This window comes from Poecilia mexicana, unplaced genomic scaffold, assembly GCF_051168715.1.
Source record: "Poecilia mexicana isolate PSO_F unplaced genomic scaffold, ASM5116871v1 scaffold_14, whole genome shotgun sequence".
NCBI lineage: Eukaryota > Metazoa > Chordata > Actinopteri > Cyprinodontiformes > Poeciliidae > Poecilia > Poecilia mexicana.
In genome coordinates this window covers 22,478,556-22,501,549 of record NW_028263383.1, presented here as the reverse complement: position 1 = coordinate 22,501,549, position 22,994 = coordinate 22,478,556, and the positions used below count along the sequence as shown (strand labels likewise).

Genomic DNA, 22,994 nt, shown 5'->3' with positions numbered 1-22,994 from the left:
CGTACATGGAACGACATAACCAAGTGGCGGGCATAGTGTACAGGAACATCTGTGCAGAATATGGACTGGAAGCCCCGAGGTCAAAGTGGGGGACACCCCCAAAGGTGGTGGAGAATGACCGAGCTAAGATCCTGTGGGACTTCCAGATCCAGACAGACAAGATGGTAATGGCGAACCAACCGGACATTGTGGTGGTGGATAAAGAACAGAGGAAAGCCGTTGTGGTGGATGTAGCAATACCAAGTGACCACAACATCAGGAAAAAGGAGCATGAGAAACTGGAGAAATACCAGGGCCTCAGAGAGGAACTGGAGAAGGCCTGGAAGGTGAAGACCACAGTGGTGCCTGTGGTCATCGGGGCCCTCGGGGCAGTCACCCCCAAACTGGAGCAGTGGCTCAAACAGATCCCAGGAACAACATCAGACATCTCAGTCCAGAAATGTGCAGTTATAGGCACAGCCAAGATACTGCGCAGAACCCTCAAGCTCCCAGGCCTCTGGTAGAGGACCCGAGCTCAGAGGATGAAAGAGACCACCCACGGAGGGTCAGAGGGAATTTTTATATATATATATATATATATATATATATATATATATATATATATATATATATGTGTGTGTGTGTGTGTGTGTGTGTGTGTGTGTGTGTGTGTGTGGTGAATTCAGCACTTTCTTTACAAGTAGATGGACTAATTTAAAATCACTAATAATGCGGTTGAAGTTGCTCAAGAAGCCCGATTTGCGTCAGCTTGCTTCAGCTCATCTGCATGGTTCACATCTCATCTTCCTATTGATACTTCATAAGTTTTCTATGGGGTTTATGTAAGGCCCCAGGTAGCAAGCAAATATTTGCATGACATCCCTGAACGTAGTCTGAAAGTCAAACGTCGAATGTTTGGACCTGACGTTCAGCAAACGTTGTCTTAAAATTTACTCTGAACATTCGTTCCCAATTATTATTATTATTATTTATTTATTTTTGCTGTCATTTCAGTGAAGGTCTGCTGGTGCAGTAACACCAGGCTTGTTAAAGCAGATTCTGGTTCCTCAGGCAGTGTGGGCAGCTACCAAGTCCTACTGGAAAAGTAAACCTTGTCAATAAACCTTCATAAACCTTGTCAATAGAGAAACCATTAACTCTAAAATTGCTTTGACTTTGGACTTCATAAAATACATAGACCAACAGTAGCAGATGACATGCCTCTCCAAATCATCACTGATCGTGGAAAATAACTTGACACCAAGCAGATTGGGAGGGGATCATTGCTTTTTTGGAAAAAAAAATTACGGGGGATTTATGATGACACATCCTGCATGAAGTATTACTCTGACTCACCAGAAGTGGCGCAATAACTGAAGATAATTTATTTCCCTAAATTCCTTGAATCTTGACGCGTTTTTACACGCAAGTGTACAAAGTTCTGCAAATAAACTGCGGAAGTTGGTACATACTCAATTTCATCCCCACAATAACCAGATCCCAGTGGTTATTTTTCTTTCAGCTTTCAAGTCTTTAGATCTGTATTCTAGAATAAATCAGCCGTTTGAATCCTGGGCGCGGCGTCTCCATCGGCTCCCTGCCCTGCTGCGCCTCATTGCGCGACTCTTCAATCCAGTTGCGACATGAGCTGCTAATAGTGGTGATGAGGTGGGTGTAACACTGTCCTGCACTTGGCTCTTACCTCAGCCTTTCATTCACCGAGGAAGTCAGATCGTCAGAGTTGGAGCGGCGCAGCATAAAACGCAAAGGTGAGTTTCTCTTTCTTCGCTGGTCTCTTTCCTTTAGAAAAATCGTTTGGCACATCAGACTGAGCGGTGTAGGTGGATGATGGGCTTAGTTTTTTTTATTATTTCAATCATTTTAAAAAGGGGTTGTTTTAAAGTGTTAACTACAACAGAAATAGTTAAATGTGTCCTTAATGATGATAAGAAATCTGAAACACATTTAAAACTGCGTTTTCTGAATGTTGGTGAATGTTTTGGACTATCTTATGTCAGTTGTTCACCCCACTGGTTTAGTATGTCTTGATCCGGGTGACATTTATGTAAAAAGCTTGAGCTGGAGCTTTACTTTTCACGTGAGATTGATGGTGTTTTTCCGGGTTAATAATTGGAGCTAGAAATAGTTCTAATCATAGACATTAATACATAGACGCCTCATGGAGCGGGTCAGCCCGTTGATGCAATACGTAACAGCGTCCGCCATATTGAATGTGGATTATGTGCCAGTAAGCCAAGTAAATTGACCGAACTTCACAAAGTGCCGTTCTACAAAGTATTTTAAGTTAATACCTTTCTGTCATTGACACATTTTCTCACACACCAATATATTTGGTAATCAAAGAAATGACTAAAGACAGTGTTTCTAACTTTTGATGTCATTATTTAATTGTTTGGGGCATTTCTGAATAAAGAGCACAATGTTTTTGTTTAATAGAAATTATTCTGATAATTTTTATATTGACATTGATGAACAGACACACTTTTACAGTGTTTTATTAAAAATATATTTACATAATTCCATAATTTAATGTACATTTAACATTTCAAGACAAGGAACAAGTAATTTTCTTGTATTTATTTTTTATACATTATTGAGAAATTACTTTTGATTTATAAATCAGTCATTGTCAAACATTAAACTGCATATTTTTCTTACTTTTTTCCAGATAAAAAAATATTTATTACAGTATACATCAACTCTGCTATTGACAGCAAAGAGTGAAAATAATTCTAACAGAGTAAATTATTTTTATTTCATTACATAAGCTGTATTAATACACCAATACTTCAGATTGAGATATTTAAAAATACACAAAAAGTGAACGAATAAAACATTTATTTATTATACTGGGAACACTGGCCACAGGCAGGACTTTAGTCTGCTGGTCACAGTGGGAGAACTCCAATGACTTCTGAGACGTCCTGCTCACAGGCGAAACCCAAGGTTAAAAGAGAAATTATCCAAAAGTGAAATAGAAAATACATATGCGTTTCCTTCACATTCAGAAAAAGACATTTTCAGCATGTTGGGCTCTGACTCGTAGCATCTTTATAGCTAAATACTGACATGGGAAAGCTAAGCTGTGAAACAGAGACTGAAGAACAGCAGCTCCAGCTCTGATCCTGACTGATCTTTCCTCACAAAATCCCCTGGTCTTTAATGAATTTCTCCTGTAACTGCGGTTTCTCATCAGCTCTCTCTCATTAGAAAACAGTATGAAAGCATTAGCTGCTACGCTAACAATCAGCGGTTATTTCGGGCCAATTTAGCTACATAGGAAATATTTTTCGGTTGTTTAGAAGCGAATTTCTGGCTGCAAAGTCAAGTAATTCTGATTTTTCATCCTTACCTGTGAAAGGTAATGCCAATGAATCCAGTTTGTTAAGTAAAACGGTTGAAAGAAGTCCACACAGCACAGGACTTAAGGAGCTCCGATTGCTCTGCTGCCACATAGAAGATGGCGGCGACGTAATGTACGAATCAGCGCTCTATGAGGCATCTATGTATACCTATGGTTCCACTCATCAAGTAGAACCAGAAAGACTGTCGAACAAGATGTGCTTTGGCTGAATGAAAAGTGGGCGGTTCAGGTGTTGGTGGGTGGAGCATGCATCTCCCCTCACTCATCAGTGAACGCACCATCAGCCGTTATTCAGGAATGTCCCAGAAGAATTTGTTAAAGTCTGTCAAACATCAGATTTTGCTGACCTGTCAAATTCTAGCAGAACAGCAAAAAATTATATTTTTAACAGAATTTCAGAAAGTCTGATATGTTTTCAGAAATCCCTCTGGAATATCTACACCCCCTCCCCCCTTCAGATTTACAAGAAGGTAGAAAACAAATTATTCAGTCTTAAGGAGTCTCATATAAATAAATAGTACAAAATCCTCAAAGTCAGGCAAAAACTCAGAAAAGTCAAAAAGAAAATTAGCAAGAAAAACAGTAAAACAGTTATGGATTTACAGGTAACTTTCTCATCGGTTCCAAAAACATGGAGGTTTATAACTGCGATGAAGAAGAAACAGGTCAGAGGTCACTTGAATAAGGAATTGCAACTCGCACATGCTTTTGGAAAAATCACAAGCAGAATAATTTTGCATTAGCAGAAGACATTTTATGTTCTGCACTAAATAATTTGTCAGGTTACAACCTCAAGAATCAAAGTACTTTTTTGGGCTGTTATGTCAGATCAAAAACGGAGCCCATAATTGTGAAGTGGATGTGAGGTTGTGAAAAGATTTTTACTCATTTCACAACTGAAATTTCAGAAATGTGGTGTGCATTTCTACACCTCATTGTGAAGCAATGTATTCTAAATATCAGCTTTATTGCACATGTACAGTTTGAAAATCTTGTCCATTCCTCTTTGCAAAATAGCTCAAGTTCAGTCAGGATGAAGAGCTTCTATGAAGATCTTCAGATATTTTGCAGCTCCTCACAAGTTCACTTCCAGGATTGTCCTGTTGTTATGCTCCGTCCGTCTCCCTGTCAACTCTGACCAGCTTCCCTACTGTTGGGAATAAATAATTTTGTGTATACCTCTCTCTCTCTCTTCTAGCTATTTGCATACACACACATAAACACGTGCGCGCACACGCAAACACACACACACATACACACACACACAAAGCACATGCTTTGTGTGTGTGTGTATGTCTTGTGTGTGTACGTTAGGCAACACCCTCTTTAGGGCGTTGCTTTGATAGAGGCCAACAAAAGGAATTAGAAACTATTTTTGCCATTTTGCTATGTGAGCCCGTAAGGATAGCATGACAAATGGACAAATGGATTTGAGTCTTAATAGATGGAATTCATGAATACAACTCACTGACTCTTCTTCAAACTCATACTTCAAGAACCTAAATGGAGAAAGGATCATTCTCCACACTAGCATCATCATGTATTCAGGATAAGGTTCATTAGGGATTTCTGTCTGCCACATACAGTATCTTGCATGTAAGCCAGAAATTCTTGTTTTGATTTCACTCGCATAAACTGTCTTCATCTACATATCTACAGTGTCTCTTACATGACAAACATAAAACTGGAATTCTTATAACTTTCCTTCAACTGTTTTCCACAAAGATAAGCTTTTTGGAGTTCAGAGTATTGACTCTGAACTTAATACTATGAACTTTATGTATACACACACATAAACACGAACACACACACAGAATCTGTGAACAGGTTCTGTTCACAGATTCTCTCAACTGAGTTGCAGATCTCTGTAGCTCCTCCAGAGTAAAACAACAAAACTATATTTTGATAAAGGAAGAGAATAAAGATTCTATACTTGTAGTCACTCTGTCAGACTTTCCTGAATAGCATAACATAGCTATTCCCATTCTGATAAACCTAAAATATGTATTAATTACAATGAACATATTTATTACAGACTTTAAATTGCTATAACTTGCTGCACATTTCCTCTGTTTCTGAGTCAAATGTAGAAACTTTCACAGTAAACTCCATCCTAAGCTTCTTCTTTGATGTTAAAGTTTGGGATTTTTAACTCCATTCTCTGGAGCTATTTTCAATTTTGATAGATTGTTTAAGTCAAACGAACCTTTGTGTTAAGTCTGTGATACTGATAGATTGATTAGTGTCTAAATTACATTCATTACACTCATCACACCTGAAATGGTTCTGACTTTTTACAGACTTTTGTGTTTTTACTTCGCTATTTTTACTGTCCGGTCTTTCACAACATGCTAATGCTGTGTTCACAGACTCTTTTGTAGTCAGTTAAATAGGGATGTTTTAATACAACATGGGGAGCAGTTGACAAATGATAGATTGTTGAAGCAGTAACCTATGTTACTGTTAACAAATATATAATAACAAAAACTATGTTTTGTAACATTGTTTATTTTGTACTTCAAGTAAAAATAAAGTTATGGTTTTATTTCTAAACCTGACCTTAGAAATGCTATAAATTCCTGTAGTTTAAACTTTAATACTTAAAAAAGATCAGAGGTTCAGATGAAAAATGGTCCGCTTTGTCTCTGTTGGATTTTAATAGATTTCTTTTTGTTGCTGAAAATAATTCTGTCCTATTGTAAAAATTTTATATAAACTCTCAAGCCATCTGTTTGCATAATTTATCCTTGTTTAAGTTTTTTGCTATTTGACAAGTGCTCAGCTCTCCTGGTCTTCAACTAAATGCAACATCCAGAGATTTCAGTGAAATTACAATTTGTTCCTAATTTTAAAAAACTACTTGAGTTGTTATTTTTTTGGACACCAAGAGTTCTTAACTTGAAATTTTATACGACAACCAACATTTGATAGTTTTTAGGATAATGGAGTGACAGATGAAGTCAAATATTAGCATAAGCAGCTAATATTTGACACAGTAATTATGCAACTGCGCACTATTTCCTTCTCTGTGTACTGTTGTGCATCCCTAAATATTTTTTTTTCTCATATATACTTTTTATTTCCAATTTTTTTCTCTATTTCATTTTTTGCTTGTTTTATACCCTCTTAACTTTTGTTCTTGGTTGTAATAAACCTAATTCTAATCTAGACCTTAACCCAAAACCTCTTCACACACAGTTTCTTGCAACTAAATTATGGTGGATGTACCAACAGTTCAGATATTATGTTATGAGAATCTTGTTTTCCAAATTTGCTATACTCTTCGGAAAAAAAATAAATAAATAACAGACGGTTATTTTTAATCATTGGGAACCTTGTCAATAGGTCATGGTTCCAGTGATCCGTGTAGGTAAAAGTTTTCTGCCAACCAACTCCAATTGATCTGCAGATGTGCAGATTGTTTTTCAAAAAGAAAAGGTTTTACTGTCTCTATCAGCCTTTATTTGAGAGCGGTTAGACAGGAAAGTGGGTAACAAAGGGGAAGACATGCACAAAGGTCATTAGGCCGGGATTCAAACCTGTAACATCCGTGTCGAGGACTGAGATCTCCATATGTGGGTTGTGCTTTGCCCCTGTGCCACCACAGCACCCCACAGATCATCAACCTTAAATTCAGAATTTATAGTAATTCTAGATGCCAAATGACCTTCTCTACTATCAGGATTCAGTAGAGAATAATGGCATGAGTTGATATTTTCACAATCCCTGTTAGAGTTTAACTGGTATCCATGCCCATGTTCCAAGAACTGTCACATGGGCATGGATTATTGCCCTTTAAATATTTTACTGTGACTTTAAAGCAATTAAATCACACCACATTTAGTTAATTTAGCTTTAACATTGTTTCCAAATGTTGGATATGAACTGAGATTAAGACAAGGGAAATCATAGCTGAATTCAATAGTTAAAAAAGAAGTGTTATATTCAATTGCTCCTTTATATTAGTGTTCTTTTCTTTGCATGTCCAATCAATGGGAATGATTGGATCAGTACTTTAGGTTTTGCTGTGCACAACAGATGTTTTATGATGCTAAAGTTGGTATTGACTCCTTAGCTAATTATTCACTAAATTAAACAACTTTCAATAAAACCTGCAATGACTTTGTACTTCTTTAGTTCAAAATGTTATACAGATCAGACCTCAACTAGATTATTCTTCAATAAACAGTGAGGAAGGGTTCATTTAAAGCACAGTTTGATAAAAAGGCAGCTTTCTGTTTCGGAAAACACAACAAGGAGCTTTTTGTGCTTCATTCTTAGCTTCTCAGATCAAGATAAGACTGAAAACTATCTATATAAAACTGTTAATAGAAGAGTATTTAGTTCATTTTTTTCTAATAAGTTAAATTGTAAAACATTGTGTTGGAGTAGGGACTTTGTTGGGAAGTGATTGTATGTGAGGCAGCAGATGTTGGATTTTACCCAGGACGCAGTTGACAGTGGACCTGCAATTATTCACAGTCTAGGAATCCTGGATTTTTTGTTGAACTCAACTGCAAGTTATTCAGTATTTTTTTTTCATAGAGCATATCTAAAAAAATCAAAACAAAATGCAGTTTAGGTGCCTGAGCTAACTAGACACAGTGCTAATTTATAAATTATTGGCTGGTGTTTGGAAAGCAGCCAAGAACCTACTGAACAAGTTCATCTATATAATTTGTGGTGACATGTTTTGTGTAGAAACATGTCTACACAAAACTAACATTCTTTCTAGGAGATGGTTTTGAGTTATTGCATCCAGATAAAATTAATAAATGTTTTTTGTGCTTCTAATACAGTGATATCACGTGTGATGAATTGTGGTCACTTTTTGTAATTTTGCCTGTATTTTGTATTTTCAATTTGTTGAAAAATAATTACTTTTTAATTAGTTGACTGTCATGCAAAGTTCAGGTGAATAATTGGAGTTTATTAAAATAAATTCAAAACTATTAACAAATCGGGAAGGATCATAGTTAAACCAAGTAACTTGAACCAAGCTGAAGTAACAAGCAGGAAATTAATAAACAGGGAGCAGGTTAAATACTAGACCAGCGGACCCCAAACTACGGCCCGCGGGCCAGATCCGGCCCGCCTCCACATTTGGTCCAGCCCCCTGAACAATGCCAGAGAGCATTTAGATTTTTTTTCTTATACCGTAGTTTTCTAGACTATAGCCGCTACTTTTTTCCTAAGCTTTGAACCTTGCTGCTTATAGCCCAGTGCGGCTGGACACAGTGCCGCACTGGTGGTTGAAGATTTTTCTTCAACCACCAGGGGGCTCTTTAGCAGGAAGTGAATCATTGGAAGTCAAAATTGGAAATAAAAGAAGAAAGCACCCATTAAAATGGAATTGGGTCTTAATAGGGAATTGAAATTTGAGAATGTTGTTGATCAGTTAAATAGCATTGAGGGGAAAAAGAAGATTTTTCATATTTTTAAATAATACTGGGATCATTATGAGAATTTGAGGCATAGATATTAGGATCCAATAGATGGCAGTAGCGCAACAATAATGGATGCAAGCTGTCGTTGAAATCTAAAGGAGAAGAATGTCAAATTTATGTCAATGTCAAATTTATTTATATAGCACTTTAAAACAGGTATAAAACTGCACCAAAGTGCTGTACAAGAACGACAACACAAATGACAAAACAGAGCACAAAACAATACAGCAATTAAATGCCAAAGAGTAAAAATGAGTTTTAAGAAGTGATTTAAAATGATCCAGGCTGTGGGCAGATCTAATCTGGAAAGGTAAGTTATTCCATAAAACAGGAGCAGCAACAGAAAAGCTCGATCTCCTTTCTCTCTTAAGTCGAGTCCGAGTAACTGTCAGTAATAATTGATTATTTGATCGTAAAGTCCTGGACACAGACCGGAAATTTAAAAGGTCCTGAAGATAACGGGACCTTTTACCCATTTACTTTATAAGTTAACAAAAGAATCTTAAAATATATTTGACAAAAGACGGGCAGCCAGTGTAAAGATGCCAGAGTTGGCATCTTTACACTGGCTTATATGGTCATGCTTCCTTGGTTCCTGTAAGAAGCCGTAGTGCTGCGTTCTGGATCATTTGAAGTCGCTGAATCTGTGATTTATCCATCCCTCTATATAAAGAGTTGTATAAAGAAGAAGAAGAAGAAGGCGCCCATTTTCATTTAGCTCATGTTAGTAGCAGACATGAAGGATCAGCACTTTTACTGTTACAGTTACCATTTGGAAACTACCGTAATCAGTTCAGTTAAATCTAAGCTTGGCAACTTTTTCTTTTTCAAACGTAAAAAATGTGATATTCTACGGAAGCGCATTGCTATCACGGAGGAAAAAAAAAATTTCGAGCGCTATCACGTTATAACGTGATACGTATCTCGTTAAAACGTGATAGTATCTCGTTAAAACGTGATACGTATGTCGTTAAAACGTGATACGTATGTCGTTAAAACGTGATACGTATGTCGTTAAAACGTGATAGTTATCTCGTTAAAACGTGATATGTATGTCGTTAAAACGTGATACGTATGTCGTTAAAACGTGATAGTTATCTCGTTAAAACGTGATACGTATGTCGTTAAAACGTGATATGTATGTCGTTAAAACGTGATAGTTATCTCGTTAAAACGTGATACGTATGTCGTTAAAACGTGATAGTTATCTCGTTAAAACGTGATAGTTATCTCGTTAAAACGTGATATTTATCTTGTTAAAACATGATAATTTTAGGTCCAGGAAGTGGCGGTATTATGCTAGGCTAGTACAGTGGCTAACATGAATTGGTCAGGTTTCCTTTCATGTTTGGTCTACAACATGTAGAGATACGGATGCTGCTTTGCACTGTGGTTAAAACCATTAATAGCATGCGTACTCTGAGCAGGATCCTAAACAGAACGGGACTGCACCGAAGGAAACGTCAGTCCGGTCCTCTAGCTGTAGCGGCGTTCCTGACTGGATCGAAGCTCAAGTTGGCTTCCGATTGTAGCTTCTGATTTGGGAAATGGCTAAAGGGAGATTATAACGGAGGCTCAGACGTATTTGCTTTACAGTTTCTGTTCAGATTTGTTTTAACAGTACACTTGCTGAACAACGGCAACGGCTGTTCGTAACCAAGCAACCGAAATCAACAGAAGGCTCGATAGTGGCAAAAGACAAAACTAGATCCTGTTAAGCATTCTTCAAAATAAAAGACTTCCTCTCTCCAAAATAAATCATACATAAAGCTTTGAATTTAATTATTTTTCACGTCACCTTTTGGAATTGTGTACAATCAAGTTAAATTCGGTGAATAATAATAATCATGTAAATTATACTTAACATATGACTTGACATATGACTGTAAATAAGTAACTAATCATGGAAATTATATTTAACATATAAATGTTAAGAAATCATTTGTTCTGCTTTAAAAACGAACATACATCGACACTTCAAATCTGGAGTAGATTATTCTAATCTACGCTAATGGCAGAATATTTCAAACCTAGTTTGTGATTTGTGAAATCTTTATCTGATTTGAAACCTCAGCAATGAGAGATTTAAAAATATGTTTGCATCTGGAATGCATTAGAAATAAACTCCTATCACATTTACAATATTTGTTATTATTTTAACCTTCTGTTTTCTTTCACTTTTTTGTCCTAGAGCACCTGCCTTTTTGTGTGGCTTACAAGGATCCATCAGCTGGGATAATAATGCCAACAACTTTTCAGATTCCGATTTATAGTGATGCAACGTAGCATCAGAGATGAATAATCTATTCCAGATCAGAAGTGTCTAAGTATGTTAGCTTTAAAAGTTTAATAGTTAAAGATGCTACTCATCTCCTTAATTGGTCACATCAATATTATAAAAATTACAATATTGCCAAAATTCTTATATGTTTTCCAATCAGTTTCAATTTCCTCACTCCCCTTCTTCTTTAAGGAGCTAAATATAACTTTTTCCAACTTCACTTAAATGGTAAACGCCCGAGAATGAAACTGTCTGTCTTATATCAGCCATATGACAGAGGGTGTTAACAATTATCAAACCTATTATGTTATTTCAACCCAGATCAGGGCAGCAATGTTTTACTTTACTACCAGACAGCCCCCAGCATGGGTTACTATTGTGTCCCACTGGATCTCTATTGCTATAGACTTGTACATGTACTCATCAGGCAGGAAAAGGTCAATTAAGCAAACAAAATACCCATTTCTGAAAAATACAATGATGATCTGGCAAAAAACACTTGATTATTTGGGAGAAATGCAACAACTATCCGATGTAATGTTCATCCATGTAGAGCAGGATTTAAACTGCTAAGAATATAACTAAAGTGTCTGATCTTTTTTCAGGGAAGGTATTTATGTAACTTGAAGAAATTAAAAACAAACATGATATTCCTACAAAATATTTCTATAACTACGTTCAAGTTCAGAGTTTTATTTTATCAAAGCAACACAATAATCTTTATCTACCCTCTTTGTCTCCATTAGAAAACATTATTTTAAGTCACCTATATGGTAAAGGAGAGGTGTCTCTTCTTTGCTCCTTGTTTGTCGACAAATATTAAAAATTGTTGACCAATATTTGACAAATATTATTATTTTATTTTTTTATTTTATTTATTTTATTTTATCAGGTAAACCCTGTTGAGATACACATCTTATCTTATTTTCAAGAGGGACCTGGGTAGAAGTCTGCAACACACAGCAACCTGGTTACAAAATAAAATTAATTAATGCATATGCAGAAGTGTAAAACATTAGAAAAGCATTTAAAAACAGTGACACTGTTTAATAGAATCTCGTCTGTTTTTAAGAATCGCTCGAAATAAGTCCAGTGAAACCAGCTTTGACATCTTTATTTCAGACTGGAGCTGATTCCAGGCTGTAGGAGCCATCACACTAAAAGCTTGCTTCCCTTTTTCAGTTCAGAAAAGTGAAACATGTAAAAGAAAAATATTGTTAAAACGTAAAGAATGGGAATTAACAGACCTATGTAAAAGAAAGTTTAAGGATGCTGGAGCCAAGCCGAGTAGAGATTTATGAATCACGATCATTAGGTGATTGTTTCTCAGGACGTTTAAAGGAGGCCATTCAGCTTTTGCTGATTTATGATTTATTTTGGAGAGAGGAAGTCTTTTATTTTGAAGAATGCTTAACAGGATCTAGTTTTGTCTTTTGCCACTGAGCCTTCTGTTGATTTCGGTTGCTTGGTTACGAACAGCCGTTGCCGTTGTTCAGCAAGTGTACTGTTAAAACAAATCTGAACAGAAACTGTTCAGCAAATACGTCTGAGCCTCCGTTATAATCTCCCTTTAGCCATTTCCCAAATCAGAAGCTACAATCGGAAGCCAACTTGAGCTTCGATCCAGTCAGGAACGCCGCTACAGCTAGAGGACCGGACTGACGTTTCCTTCGGTGCAGTCCCGTTCTGTTTAGGATCCTGCTCAGAGTACGCATGCTATTAATGGTTTTAACCACAGTGCAAAGCAGCATCCGTATCTCTACATGTTGTAGACCAAACATGAAAGGAAACCTGACCAATTCATGTTAGCCACTGTACTAGCCTAGCATAATACCGCCACTTCCTGGACCTAAAATTATCATGTTTTAACAAGATAAATATCACGTTTTAACGAGATAACTATCACGTTTTAACGAGATAACTATCACGTTTTAACGACATACGTATCACGTTTTAACGAGATAACTATCACGTTTTAACGAGATAACTATCACGTTTTAACGACATACGTATCACGTTTTAACGAGATAACTATCACGTTTTAACGACATACGTATCACGTTTTAACGAGATAACTATCACGTTTTAACGAGATACGTATCACGTTTTAACGAGATACGTATCACGTTTTAACGACATACGTATCACGTTTTAACGAGATACTATCACGTTTTAACGAGATACGTATCACGTTATAACGTGATAGCGCTCGAAATTTTTTTTTTCCTGCGTGATAGCAATGCGCTTCCGTAGATATTCAATTGATCTGCTATGACTCAAATTGTGGATGTCCGCCCCCCTCTGCTGCGTGCTGCTGCATCATTGTGGAAAACCTAGAGCGGCAGAGATATCTGCGGCTTATAGCCCGGTGCGGCTTATATGTGTATGTTTACTGTTTTTTTTTTTTTTTTTTTTTTAAATTTGGGGGTGCGGCTTATAGTCCAGAAAATACAGTATTTATTTCATAAATAGTGTTATTTCCTGGATTTTTCTGTGAAGAACCCAGAGAGAGTTATTTGATTGTGCGTTCTGGAAAACAATAAATTTTTACATTTAGACACTCCTGCAATCGTCACACTTTTTCTGTTACAAACTGACTCCGGCCCCGCACCAGAGAAGGGAAAAGTTATGTGGCCCTCACAGGAAAAAGTTTGGGGACCCCTGTGCTAGACAATGGGCTGGTGCTAATTAGAAATAGGATGCAGCTGTGGGGAGAGAGCATGAGGTAGGCAGAGAGATAGAGAGAGATGGCAGAGTGGAGCAAGGAGAAGTAAACAAACTGAGAAACAGGTACAACATGAATCTAAATTAATAAAGAATAACCGAATACATGATCTATCCTAAATAACTAAGAACAGAGTGATCTAACATAAGAAAGAGGCAAAAGTTCATCTAAATTAAAACAAGGAGAGAGAAAATAAATAGTAACTGAGGCCAAACAGTGACTACAAATCATCAAAAGTACAAACACAGAAAAACCTCTATGTTTTTCATTGTTACGTCATTTACAAACATTTACTATTTTTCTAATGACTTTGTAATTCAGTCTGGTTCTGGGGGGAAAAAATTCTAAACATTAATAAAGTTTGCTACTTTGCCTCAGAATACAGGTGTTTTCTAAAAAAAACACCTGTACCCAAAAGTTTCCAGAATGACGCTGCTGCATGCGCAGTTTTCGTACACGATTCTGCCGCTAGTTCAACCATGCCTTCTCAATCAGTGTGCCAAGCGGCGATGTGGAAGGATTCGTCTACCCGCAGTGAATTTTCTTGGAAGAGCTGTTTTGTCCAGCCGTCGTTTTTCTTCATGGAGAAGTTTTATGAGCAGCGCACGGCTGTTAAGTTTTTCTTCCTGCTTGGGAAAAAAAGCGGTTGATCATCAATTGACATTTCACCATTTTTAAAGCGGGTGAACCACGAGTAAACTTGAGCTTGACACATAACGTCATCTTTGTAAGCAGTCTTCAACATTTGAACGGTTTCCGATGCTTTTTTCCAGCGTCATTCTGGAAACTTTTGGGTACCCCCTCCTACTCTCATCAAAACTCTGATTATTACCTCAGGTGTTCAGGTTATAACTTGTCATATGTGAAATGTGTTTTATTGACACACCTCATCCAGTAGCATTCAGCTTGTTTAAATTCACTCCACATTGCTATGTTTATGTTTCAACTGGTTTTATTAGTTTTTATTATAATGCTTCGACTGAAGTTCATGCTTGTTATGTAAAGCTGTGTCTTCCTTAATTTAGAAGTAGAATTTAACACTCAGATTCACGTTAGTAACAAAAAATTATTTGTGATATTTCACTTCAGCACGACTCACAGAATCCTCTTATTTTACATTTTTGTTTTAAATAGAGGCCTATCTCCATTTTATTGATCAGTTTAAGCTCTAAGTGAACAAAAACCTTTTCTGCTAGTTTATTGTCATTACTTTTAAAGGCAGCTACATGTTGAAACAAATATGATCACAGACATTTAATCTTGTTGTTTTTCACAAGAGCTGAATAAAAATGCTAACAAAACCAAAATGCCTCAAAGGACTGCTAGATATACACTTTCATATTCATCAGTTAATAATATACTAAACGATATTGTGGACTAGATAGAGGTTTAAAGCACTTGTATGGCTGTAAGACTGCAATAGTAAAGCAAATACTGGACCAGTTCCATCATCCACCTGAAGACAAACCATGTGGTTAAGATGTAACTCAGGATCAGACATCACTTTTGATAACTGGATCATCTAAACATTTTCTTTAAAACAAATGGGATAACACTGTGTTGAAAATAAGAAAATGTAAAAACAGAGTAGGTATTAATACCTCACACTTTAAAGTAATAATCAAAAGTAAAACTTTCATGAAAAACAAATTTCTGTGACAAATTTCACCACAATCCATCCATTAACTTTGTGATTCTTTTACTCTTTGCTGCTACAATTAGGTACTCTAGCTAACCCCAATAACAAAACACTGGAATAAATAACCACAATATGATTTTACATGCAACTAACTCTTCTCAAATAACTTTAATTTTCTCTGTCCAGATGAGCAACACTGAAACAAATATGAATGGCATCAGCAGTGACACTGCTACTCTTCATCTGGATGACATCTCTCCAGACAGGCTCAATGAGGTATGTGTTGCTTGAAAAAGGAAATTATCATCAGTTAGAAACAAATAATTAATGTGACAAACACTTATTGCTAAAAATAACACTGTTCACCATGAGGCCCTTCTATTAGCATGTTAGTATGCTAACAATCTGTATTTTTGCATAAACTGCAAAAATTTTTTTAGGTACTCTAGCTAACCCCAATAACAAAACACTGGAATAAATAACCACAATATGATTTTACATGCAACTAACTCCTCTTGTTTATGGGGATTTGCTAATATTTGCAAACACCTTTGGAGTACCAACACCAAAGCTGAAGGATTCCTAAGCACCAAAACCTCCTAATATGATAAAGCTGTGTTTAGAATGTAATAGATTACTATTGTCATTTAAATACTTCACTAAAAGTATTTTTAGTGAAGTATTTAAATGACAATAGTAATCTATTACACTAAAAGTATTTTTAGTGAAGTAAAATACTTTTACTTCTTTTTACTTTTACTTATCTGATCATATGATTTGATCAGATAAAAATAAAACATATTTTTATCTGATCAAATCATATGATTCAATCTTTGGTTGTGAATGCTTTCCTGCAAAGTTTGAAACTATATATTACAGATACAGACAAATTAATTAGATTATTTTTGCTAAGATTAGTTAGCTCTTTCAGAGAACACGATAAGTTCTATTTCGCATAGGCTTCACCCTTTAAGGCTATCGCTAGTGGGTTTATCCCTTGCGTGCAGCGCAGCACTGATAAAAGCTTAGTCCACGCCCACCTATCCACCTTATTCCTACGACCCATGATGCTTTGCGTGAATTATGGGTGCGACTTCCTCCGCTAACCGGAAACCCCATTTGTTTACATGTTAGCAACTCGCTAACTGGCTTTTGTGAGAGCCTTTGGGCTATAAATATGTGGGAACATCAACTATCAGAGCTTACATGTGAGAATATTGGTTTACTGCAACCTACAGCTATTGCGGGGAGGGATGACAACTTGAAGAAATGGCCGCATTTCTTCAAGTCGCAATAGCATATGTAGCTGCCCGCACTAGCATATGTAGCTACTTAACTCACTCAGTTGCTTCAGATGCAGATGCGGGTTTTCTTCCGTTGGCTTTTTGTCCACTCAATGAAACGAACACACATAAAGCATTTTGGGTTCTCTCTTCAAGTTTAGAATTTTTAGCCAATTTTTTTTGTGTGCTTATCTGTTGGTAGGCAATGAAAACTACCACTTTTGTTTTGGGAGCACGTTCAAAACACACTTGCATGAACAGCACAACAGTTACACGAGCTCCACAAGGGCATCTTACGACACTTTCCAGTGGAAAGTTGCTCTCTATAACAGGTTAATGTGTGATTTGGTTCGGTTCTAGTCCAGTGGGGAGATTCTCCGTATGACGGTCTGGAGCGCAGTAGCTCTGGTTATTTCTCCGCTGATTTGCAGCGACACTCAACAACGGAGAACCTTGAGGTTCTGGTTGTGATGGACTAAATAATCCCAGATTTCTGATTTTGTCTTATAAATAAATTTTCCTGGCCCAATCACAATGATAAATACTCAGATCATGAACTTTATTATTTTCTAAATTCAAACGAAAAATAAAATTCTCATCACACCAAGCTAATATTGTGTAGTTCTGGTGTTTTATACTGTCGGCACAAACCTGCAGCTCAGATCTCTGACCAGCTTCTCTGCTTTTCTCTTTATTACTGTCAGTTCTTCAGAGGAACGAGCTGTTAGCAGTGCTGCTAATTCACGGTCATTCTGTTACAAAACTTAACTATCGTGTTCCTGTCACTCCCCATAATTAAACTCACAATTACGATCGTCTGTACTGAGCAGCTCTCTGATAGCAGACGGTGTGTCCGTAAACAAGTTTTACTAAATATTGTATTATAACCGAAAAGAGAGCAGTAACTTCTATTATGAATATAGACTAGCAAAATAAACTGGAAATTACAGTGAAATACTACCACTTCCGGTGGGCGCCTGAAGTAAGACTCATCATAATCTTTTCCCCAGTAAGTCTCCAAGGAATAAGGTGGATAGGGTGGGCCCCATCCCGGTCTGTATAAATAACGGTCAGACCGGACAAACGGCTCCCTCTTTTTCTTCAGCATAAGATAGCACTGTGTTAAGAGCGAATGTTCGTTTGCGCCCGTCTTGTTAGACAGGGTACATCATGTCCTTGACGAGTTCTGGATCTGCGAGGGATGCCTGGGCCCCCAGCACACCAACGTCTTGCAGCTCCTGTGCTCATATTCAGCATCCAGCATTATTCATGCAATTTTTTTAGAACATATTCCGTGCAGTTTTCTAAAGAAATATTAAAAAGGTAGATTAGCTATAGGGACAAAATATCCTGCAAGAGGCCAAATTTGTAGTCAAACAGTATTTGTAGTAATAGTGACAGTAAACGGGACTAATGTCTTGTTTACAGTATGGTAACAATATTGGAAACAGCAAAAGTCATTTATGTTAATATGTTTGATTAACATAGCAGCTTAATTAAATAAAATTTACTGTACACGTCTGAGAAACATAACACACAGGTATGACGAATTTATAAGAAATCTGCTGAGTAAGCAGTATGTGACGTAACATTGATGTGCGCATGCGCATTACCATAAAGTATGCTGGATTAATGACAGACAATCAGAACACCTGGCCTCGCTGACGTGTTTGGGGCCAGGACGTCAGAATTAGTCCAGCGGCCTGTGCCCCCTTCTAAGCACAATCAGCTGATTTCCAGGTTCTCTGACTGGGCCCACCAGTGCACCTAAGCTGATAGGTGCACTGGCGGCCAATAATGCCGCTTTGTTGGCATACGGCATCTCCAAGAGGGTGGAGGAAGCTGTGCTGCCAGAGGAGCTAAAGGGCTCTCTCTGTAAGATGGTTGATGCCATACTCAATCTGTGCGGCACCTCAGTGGAGGACCACCTGGCCCCGCCTCTTGTCATCTATTTTCGAAAAGCTCCAGAAGGACCTGCTGGATGGCCCCATCACCCCTGATGGGGTGCCAATTTCCAGTCTCCTATCGGAGTCTGAAAAGACACAGGAGGTTTCGGAGTCCGTCCTCCGCCTGGTGGGGCCGCAAACGGTCTCCCACACCTCCGGCTGCTGGAGGGACCGACATGGATGCCGTCAAAACCAGAGACTGTAGCTTCTTCCTGTTCCACTCCGCCACCCTCCTCCACCTCTCGGTAGTTCTTCCCGGTGTGACAGCCTGTGACCTAGCGTCTCCCTAGAGGACGTCAGCCCGAACCATCCGAGAACGGCCAGCGGCAATGACCACAGAGAAGGCAAGCTAAAAAATGTCTAGCAGGGGGGAATGTGTGTGATAATGTTTTGAAATAAAATACAAACATTGCTGAGAGCAAAATCCATGCATGTTGCAGCTCTGTCAGATCAGCTGATCTCACAGCAGCTTCCTCGCACACATTCCCCACACACAGCGAGCCGGCGTCTTAAGCACCCTGACCCTGTTCACCCTCAGGAAGCACGCGGGTTCGCCCTCGGCCTGACATGGACACGGTCGGATCATGTGGCATTGGAGGCTAACAACCACCCCTTTTTGGCCGAGCCCCCTATGGGTCCCCACCGGAGAATCTCCGAGGCAGGGGATGGCGGTAGGGGCTCTGACTTGGCTGGAGTTCATGAGAACCACAGCACCTCACATGAATGCACGCCTTCTTTCAAAACATTATTCAGAGTGGCAGCGCACATGTCCCCTGGAGACACTTCTACCATCTCCGGAGCAGAACGCCGCTCTCATGTCAGAGCTGCAGAAACTTGTGATCCTGCAGCTCTGACACTGATGATGTCGGACTGATGATCGCATATGCTGGACAGCTGCAAATAGTCAAATTATCACAATGACCAGTGACACAATGGTGCTTTTGGTTTGTGCATCGCAACCCAAAGTTTTTATGAATGGATCCTGTTTAGTTACTGTTAAATTCTGCACTGCCACCTGCTGCTCCTCCACCCCAATGCGCAAAAGAACGCTCTGCTGACCCCTCTTCTGCGGGATGAACCAACATGCAGACAGACTGTGGCAGAGATCGCCTCTATCAGATCCTCAGATTGAAGCTTTAACTTCGTTTCCAGATGTTGTCAAATTGTATTTTTATAAGAGCGTAAAGCTGCCAGGTTAGAAGCTTCACCAGCAAAGTGGCGCTAATCAATTGGATGGAGGAAAAGCCCGACATCATACCAAATTGTTGCACATTACTCCAGTAGTATTTTTCTTTAAAATAAGGTTTTCAGCACTATTTGCCTTTATGACAACAATCCAACAGAAAAGTTGCAGAGAGAAGGGTCAGGAGAGAGAGACAAGAGAACAGAGGACGAGAGTCAGATTCTGAACTACGGCGGTCTAAAGGGGCACCGCGCTGTGCTAACTACTGCGCCACGCAACGCCCCTATTCCAGTAGCCTTTGCAGAACTTTGCAGTTTCCCTTTGATGAATTATTAAAATTTTTACACAATTCGAACTGTCTCAGGAACTCACCTAGTTCATCTTCTTTAATTTTCTTGCAAAAGTTAGTTTGGACAAAATGTATGCTTTACACGCAGATCCGTTGCCATAACAAATGAGTAACAACAAATCCAATAGCTGACAGAATAGGCACTGCGTTAAGAATCAGGATTCAGCGCCAAAAACGCAAACATTTCCCACACAAAGAACAGAACATTCAGTCCGTAACAGTTTTTTTTTCTGGCTTGATGTGTATTTTGTGATTACTACAAGTAAACTCAGAAGAGTTCATTAGCTAACTTAAAAACCTGCTTGACTGATGCTGTCACAGAGTTGGTGTGAGGGTCACCTTATAAATTGAACCAAACACACTGAACTGAAAAGCACAATATGTTAAGGTTGTTGAAGTCAAGGGAACATAACTGACCTACTTCCAACTCACTCGATATTTTTTAGGCCCGAGCAGCTAAGCGCTGCGAAGGCCTAGCGCTGCGAAGGCCTATTGTAATCGCGCTGTTTATTATTATTTTTCTGCCACCCTCTTTGGAGGGCTTTTTGGGGGCTTTATCATATTCAAAAACTCACCAAACGTGGCGGGGGCATAGAGCCCGGTGAAAAATTACGTATTTTATGGTCCCCGGAAAAATCGCAAAAGAAACGGCTCAAGGGCGCCACCTAGCAACTTTCAAAAGACCCTTTCCTATTCACTTACTTTATCGTAGAGACTTGAAATTTGGTACACTTGTAGAGCTCCCCAAAACACTCTGAATTTACAATTAATGTCATAGTACAAGTATCACAGATTGTCGGCCATTTTGGATTGAAGTTCCGATTTTGACCCGATTTTGGCCGTTCACAGGGTTCGCATTTTTTCGAACTTGTCCTAGGGATTTCGATTGATCGGCTTCAAACTTGGTCAGATCGTTCATAAGGCATGGCCGATCCAAAGTTATCAAAGGTTTGCGTTTTCGACCTTCCTGAAGGGGGGTTACCTGGGGTCAAAGTTCACCTAGTCGCCATGAAAAATAAAACGGTTATAACTTTTACAAAAAAACTCACAGCAGCACCAAACTTTCAGTGATTGATCATCATCGGGTCCCCTACAATACCCAATGGTCAAATGATGACATCACTTAGGCCACGCCCCCTGAGAACAGGAAGTGTCATGTTTTACTCTAAACTGTCGCTATCTGACCCCTTTGACCTAATCAACATGAAACTGTGTCCAGAGACAGAAGACATGTGAGTGTGTATTGGAATACAACCCCATCTGGCTAGGATGTAGCAGGTGGGCGTGGCTGCGTGGCGAAGTGACCTGTAACGCCGTGTCCATACGTTTGGCTGCAGATTCCACAATTTTGAGCCCAGAGCTCACCAAACTTGACATGAGTGATCCTGGTGGGATGCCTGACGATCCTATGTCGTCATAGTCTGACGTCATCTAAGCCCCGCCCCCTCAGAACAGGAAGTGCCTTTTTTTTACTTGTACAGCTCCATCTATGGCTCTCTCCACCTAATCAAGATGATTCTGTGTTGGATGACAGATAACATGTTGGTCTCACTTGCTTTAAAGCGCCAAGTGATTTCAGTAGAGGGCGTGGCCGTGGCAGCGCGGCGAAGCAGAGGGAACGCCGCCGCCATACGTTTGGCTCTAGATTCCACATCGTTCAGCCCAGCTGCACCAAACTCACTAGGATGCATCCGTATTCATCCCCGAACAGGGATCCATAACAGTCGTTGATGGGCGTGGCCTAATTTCTCTACAGCGCCCTCTAGAAGTTTTTAAATAATCAGCCCCAAGCCATGCTTTAACCTAGAATTATGAAACTTGGTACACATGTGTATAATGTCAGGACCTACAAAAACGTCTCTTGGAGCCATGGTGCAAACCCAACAGGAAGTCGGCCATTTTGGATTAAAATCCGCCATTTCCTCCTTTTCATAGACGTCACATCTGATCTATCTCCTCCTACAGCTTTTGAGATACAGACTTCAAACTTAGTGAGCAGAGAGTTGAGACATTAAAGGTCAGAAGTTATCACAGGAATTTTTGTGTGTCAAAGCATGTGGGCGTGGCTACGTCCCAAACTTTGACTATTCACCATTAAGCATCAAAGTGACATAACATGCACATATAAGGTCACAGCTGCATCAGACTTTCTATATCTCATTATAGACCAGCCCTCATCACGGTTAGGTGGTCGATTGATGACATCAACTTAGCCCCGCCCACTTCCGAGAGGAAGTCACCTGTTTTTTCTACTGTATGTCTTACTTTTACACTCTAAAACATGTTGGTGTGTCATGGATTCCAACCCTGTGCAGACTGACATAAAATGAGATGATGATGATCTCTGTAAATGCCTACTGACCCGTGGGGGCGTGGCAAAATGGCTGTCCCTCGCCATATGCATACGATCGTCCCAAACTTTGACTATTCCCCATAAATCATGAAAGTCTGATAACATGCACATGCGAGGTCACAGCTGCATCAGACCTTCTATGTCTCATTATAGACCAGCCTTCATCACAGTTAGGTGGTGGATTGATGACATCACCTTAGCCCCGCCCACTTCCGACAGGAAGTCACCTGTTTTTTCTACTGTATGTCTTACTTTTACACTCTAAAACATGTTGGTGTGTCATGGATTCCAACACTGTGCAGACTGACATAAAATGAGATGATGATGATCTCTGTAAATGCCTACTGGCCCGTGGGGGCGTGGCAACATGGCTGTCCCTCGCCATATGCATACGATCATCTCTTATTCACAGACATATCATCCG

The 22,994-nt window shown here is 38.9% G+C and overlaps 1 protein-coding gene across 1 annotated transcript in view; it reads left to right on the top strand.

The window, feature by feature from the left end:
* The first annotated feature begins 1,595 nt into the window (after nucleotides 1-1,595).
* The window catches only part of LOC106909850 (hexokinase-2-like), a 51,988-nt gene continuing 30,589 nt past the window's right edge, over nucleotides 1,596-22,994 (top strand). The window contains exons 1-2 of the mRNA XM_088012353.1: nucleotides 1,596-1,748; nucleotides 15,643-15,732. Of these exons, the coding sequence (XP_087868479.1) occupies nucleotides 15,643-15,732 (90 nt within the window). The 5' untranslated portion in view covers nucleotides 1,596-1,748. The remainder of the gene's footprint in view (nucleotides 1,749-15,642; nucleotides 15,733-22,994) is intronic.